General features: G+C 37.3%; 1 protein-coding gene across 1 annotated transcript in view; it reads left to right on the plus strand.

Moving 5' to 3' along the window:
- The window catches only part of c4h18orf54 (chromosome 4 C18orf54 homolog), a 29999-nt gene extending 24461 nt beyond the window's left edge, over positions 1-5538 (plus strand). Inside the window, exons 6-8 of the mRNA XM_039750419.1 lie at positions 2374-2517; positions 2691-2752; positions 5286-5538. Of these exons, the coding sequence (XP_039606353.1) occupies positions 2374-2517; positions 2691-2752; positions 5286-5397 (318 nt within the window). The 3' untranslated portion in view covers positions 5398-5538. The remainder of the gene's footprint in view (positions 1-2373; positions 2518-2690; positions 2753-5285) is intronic.
- Positions 5539-6036: the final 498 nt, after the last annotated feature.

Raw genomic sequence — 6036 nt, forward strand, 5'->3', positions numbered from 1 at the left:
TATAAATGCCACACCACTGCTCCATATAGAAATGACAAGGAAATCACACCAGTCTTTTAGGACAGTTTTATACTTATGTTCAGTGTATCAGATCTAACCTGAGAATAGAATACAGTACTCTAGAGTAACAAGGGCCAGCAGCCTATTGCAACAGCATCGAAACTGAGGTAGGAACCAAATCTGGACCAAATGCCAGATGATCACAGAACACACTCATATACCTACACACACCTGAACAATCTTAAATTGTATCAATTTACGTGCTTCGTTTTTCATGACTGTTTTACCATGTATCAGATCACCTGTGACATGCCCCTGACACAAAAGGTACTAACTAATCTATTAGGTTTTTTTTTTTCTTTTCAGAATGGGCTATAGGAAGAACTACAGATTATGTAACTGCTATCTGTAACCTCTTACCTGTCTCCCTGTCCTTATTGTTGACCTCTGTCAACAGGCTGCTTCCCTAAGTGGTCTTTCTTTTATTTTCACTCCTGTACTTCAACCTGGTTTACCATCAGATAGAGGATTTCCCAAAAGTGTCCCTTTTAGCCTTTTGGAGATCGGCAGATAGACAAGGAGTGATCAGTCATAGTACTTGACTCGCTAGTAACAATCAAGGTGTGACTAGTTTTAAGCTTTTACTAAAAAATCATTCATTTGAATAATAACATAGCAGCAAATATAGCATATTGTGCTTTTATGTGTACTAATTCTGTATTTAGGAATTTGTAAAGTCTATGTCTGCATTTTACCTGACAACTTGACATAAAGCTCTGTGTCTGCACTCAGTGCAGAGCACTATACAAAAATAAACTAAATTGAATTGAATAGAATTACCAAAACTAAGAATAATACAACATAGGTAGGTTCCTTCTGTCTTCATTCAGTTCCAGATGACAGTTCACAGGTGGTCCAGCTCCTTAGTTACAAATTGTATATTTTTTTAATGAAAATAAAGATTTCTTCCTGAAGACTGAGCTCCTTTCCAAGTGTCGAGCAGTAAACAGCAGATAGCAAGCTCCATTTAAGAGCCCATATTTGCAGCTCTGCTGAGCTCTTTACAAAAGTCCTAAAAACAACTGAAGGCACTCTTTGTGCAACAAAAGCAGCAGCTAAACTAAACTGAGACAACGCCAACACCCCCCTCCCCCTTTTCTCCCATAGAAAAGCAGACATTTTCACAAAACATAAGACTGTTACTAAATCATTATCACACAATCCAAGGTCAGTTTTTATGGGAATAAAAACCTACTTGGAGCTTACAAAAATGATGGCTATACAAAACATTCTAAGGTCCTGCTTCACTTTCTAAGTACTGTAGAATACTTTGCCCTTTATCTTTCTCAGAATACATTGCACTTCTATTCAGTTTGACAAGACTTTCAAGCTTTGGCCTTTTACCTGAAATGTGTCAGTTGAAAAGGTTAAAGTATCTATCGTATACTGACAAGTATATGCTCACATCCTGGTTAAGGTCTGCATTTGAAATATGCCCAGCAAACCATATTTTGGATTTGGAGTGGAACTGAATTGCCCACTGAAAACCTCTGCAATCCCCACAGAGACCGTGACTGTAATGTGTGTTCATGTCAGATCCAAGGAGCTGTAAGCAAACTGCATTAAATACTTCAACTTGATGCTACTCCAAAACCAGTATAATGAGGTAGAATTATTTTAAAATTTTCCCTGGAGTGCACAAGCAAGTCGCAAAGAATTGCACTGAAGCAGAAGGAGTTTAGTAAATCCCAGGAATTGTAGCATTTTTTTTTAAAGGTGACTTCTTAAAAACGGTTATTTTTAAAGGAAATTAGCTTAATCATGTTTTATGATATTGCATAATGTTACTAACATGATTATTGGTGCCAGAGACTGGAGATGTATTGCCCATCCATTAGTACAATTTAATTTTACTGTGTGCGCATGTTAAAGATTAGGTTAAGAGATCGTGTACACTGCAAGAGCATATTAAAATTTTTGTGCAGCAGTTACAATGATGATGAATAAATAAGTACAGAAAAAAATAAGAGTAACAGAAAATAAATGCAGTGTGCAGTACAGTTACACATAAAACTGCGGGTGGGTACATAACACAGTGCAGGGCAGGTAGAATCATAGTTACTAGGAGTTCAGTGTCCTTGTGGCCTGGGGGGCGAAGCTGTTCCTTAAGTGTGAGGGGTGTGAATGGTAAGGCTCAGGTAGTGCTTTCCAGAAGGCAGAAATGAAAACCGGGGATGAGCTTGAGTGGCTGTCATAAGAGAGTATAGATTCCGCTCTACTCAGATTCCAACTTTAATTGAAGTAAATTTATTTTAAGAAAAAATAATCCATTCTTCTCCTTTACTAATCTGCTTTTCATTCTTGTGCTTTAAGGCTGTTTGTTCTAATTTTTCCGGAGGCTCATTCCGAAAACACCATGGCCCTGTGGAAACTTTAAAGCACATGATGTTCAGCTTACAATCTGTGGAGCAGTGTTTTAACAGTGAGCAAACACATCTACAGGAAATGTCTGATAAAGTAAGTATTACAACATCCAGAGAAGCTCGCTGTAATGTATTTTTCAACTTTCTAGAGCGGTTAACTTTGCAATTAAATGCCTTTCAAAAAACTAACATTCCTTAAAATTAAGATCAGTATTTCTTTCTGTGTGATATTACTTTCTTATTTGTATCAATTATCTGTTTTTAAAGTTGGACTTGGAAAAGCCATTGGAGAATTTTGAAACTGCTGCTGGCAGTCAGTCTTTGCAAAGGTATGTTCAAAAGAGGTGGGGGAGAGAAACACAAGGAAATACCTGAAAGCCGAGTAAAAGAAGCAGAAAAAAATATGAGGTACAACCAATAATTTGTAAGACTGGCCAAATGTTGCTGCTGTTGTTGAAGGCAATTGGCATATGCGTGTTAATATGCAACAGTTTACCACTTTATTTTAACCACTTTATTTGTAGTTGTAAGCTTAAGTTGTTGTGTTTGGTGTTTAAAGCGTGCATAGGAAATCAGCTAAGTGACAATGTTCAATTTAGAGTGGTAAACTGACATTAAATTTGTTAAGATTCTTAGTGAATCAGCAACTGAAACATTTCATGTTATAGCAAGTGCACAATGACCAAGCCAGCGTGGTGTGTTTCCCTTGGAAGTTGGAGTGCAGTTCTTGCCCATAATCTCAGCTTTTCAAATGCTGAGGTGTGGAGCAGTGTTATCAACCATCTTAGAATTGTTTTGTACATACAATTCATTGCACTCCCAAGGTAATCTCTTCAGCCTACAATTTTACTGGATGACTACTGTGGCCATTATCTTCAAGAGATTCTTATTCTTCTCTGAACCACATTATCACTTACTCAATACTGACCCGTGGCTTGCATTACCAAGAGATAACAGGCTCTAAAAATAAGAGAGAGAGAGAGAGATTAGGAGCACGCGCTGATACAGTAGATTGCTGCATCCACCACATGACAAACCAACTCAGGATCCCAGATTGTAGCCCTGTAGCAGGTGACACCTCAGCACTACACAAGTTCAGATGAAATGGAACCAGTGTGAGGTTTTTTGCAGTGGCTGGAGTGCTAATTCTGCCACCAACCCCCATGTTTTCCCTGCAGGTTGGAGGGCCTACTTGCAGGGCTGGATGCAGATTAACGTCATACCCAGGATGGAGCAATTGCAGGTTAAGGGGCCTTGCACGAGTTGCAGCACCACCTAAAATCTGGGGGGCATAGTGTATTCAAGTTGGTACATGACATCAGTATATTTTTTTACTATCAACATCTCCATAGTGATGGACATTCCTGTCAGAACAGCTGGTATCAAATTGCCAGCTCTTTGAAAGTGAATGTGGAAATGTGCAAGATGAAATGGAAGCAAATTAGAGACAGGTATACGTATGGAAAGTGGCAAATGTCTGAAAACAATTGGGGATTTTGTGGCTCCAGCAGGATTAATGTGTGTGCTTGGATGTCTGATGAATGTTTCGATGCTGTGAAGCAAATCGCCAAACTTAAATGCTGACATGCAGAAATATTCATGGTGCTTTTCTTCATCCATTTTTTGCTAGGCAATAGAAGTGTTGCATATTCGCAATCGTAATGACACAGCAAACTGAAAAGCCTCACGTACCATCTTCTGGTGTTGCTGTTGTTGTCTCTCATCAGAATGCAAACAATTTTTATCTTTAACATCCTGCTTCCCTCAACGCGGCAAAACCGGACGTAGTTTTCTTATAGTGATGATGTCTCACACTGCCACCTGGTGGAATCATCTGGATTTACATAAAGCATGTGTGCAAGTATAGTCAGTACACTGCTTGCATAGCAGCAGCATCCATAAGCGCACTCGTCCTATAATGTTAGGTATATCCTCGGCCTTACTTATGAATGGCTAGGATTTAACAGACATCATGAAAAGTCAGACTTCTTTCTTTTTTTTTATTTTCAAACTTGTAGCTAACTTTTCAACAACTAGCACATTCTGTAATTTGACCTTAGTTTAATTGTATTTTTGCAACTATATGAGATGAATGTTATGACTCTTATCCTGGAAGATTCTAAGAGGCTTGAGTTTTTATACTGACATTTTTGGAACATGTGTGGAGTTTCATAATTTACACCCACATCATAAATGCATACATGTTAAAATGACTGGCATCGCCTTATGAGCCCTGTATGAATAAATAGGTGTGTGTCCCACAATGACTTTGCACCTGATGGTGTTAGGATAGGCAACAGTTAAGCACAACCTGGGTTTTGATGTGAGAAATGTACATTGTAATACCTGAATGCATTTTGTCCCCTATTTTACTCTAGTTGTGTGTTGTCACCCAGAGTGCATATGACTTTCTACAGGATATTTATGTTTATGTTGGCAGCATTTTTTTCAGTATCTGGTTTTCTAAGCTTTATGGTAATTTAGCTGTAGTGCTTCTTTATGCAAAGTATTACTGTGCCAAAGGGAGTGCATGTGTAGTTTTGCTGCTGGAACGTCCTGTAAACCGAGAGCAGCCAGGCAGACTTTAGAAGAAAGAAAAAAAAACAGAATATGGACTTTACATTAAAAAGGTGAAGTAACATACTCGAAATCAGTGATCAATTTCAACACTAACAAAACCTGATTGATCACCTCAGTATAGTAATTGTATGGATTACATCAACTTCATAAATCCAAGAACGTGCCTTAATTTTCAAGTTTATCAAATATTCTGTAATCACCGTATACTGTATTTACACGTGTTTAAACATAACTGTGTTGTAGCAATTTCAAAGTCTGTTATTTTCTAATATTCTCTTTCAGAGCTTTGCATCATTTGGTTCGCCTAAAGAATCTTGTTGACGATATGAATGAGAAGAAAGATCTGGATTCTGTGATCCACAATGGTATTCATGTGAACAGTGATGGAAAGTAGTGAAAACTACAGCGCATCAGCAAGCAACAGACACATGACCTGCCATTTGAACAGTACTGTAAATACAAAATCATAAAGGAATATTAAAATCTGTACTTCATATATACTGTAATAGGTGCTGCTTTGGCACCATCATGATAAGAACGTTGTAAGCAAATATTTTTTATCACAGTTCCTTTAACAGCCTTTTTTTACTTTGCATATACTAATTGTTTATAATGTACAAATAAAAATATTTATTTATGTGATATAGATATTGTGTTCTTTTAATGTAACTTACTTTCAGAATGCTTTTCTTAACCTTCATAAATATAATGCAGTATATTCGAGTAGCTTTTTAGACATTACAATCCTCTTTTATCCTCTTTTTGTGTCATAGTTTATACAGTATTACTGCAGTACATACCAAATTAACAATTTTAGGCTTCATAATTTAAAATAAGGGACCTTAGTTATGTACACATTAATAGCTATTGAGTTAGACTGAAAAGTAGAAGGTTACTGTTTGAATCCTTGCCATACACTCTTGGGTAGACTTCTTATGATATTTGTATCAGAGAAAAACAATTCATTTTGTTGAAGCTGAGGGTGAGTGCAGTCCCGTATACAGTGACAATCTGAGCTGAAGTTTGGGTAAAA

The sequence above is a fragment of the Polypterus senegalus genome, chromosome 4 (genome assembly GCF_016835505.1).
Source record: "Polypterus senegalus isolate Bchr_013 chromosome 4, ASM1683550v1, whole genome shotgun sequence".
Lineage (NCBI taxonomy): Eukaryota > Metazoa > Chordata > Cladistia > Polypteriformes > Polypteridae > Polypterus > Polypterus senegalus.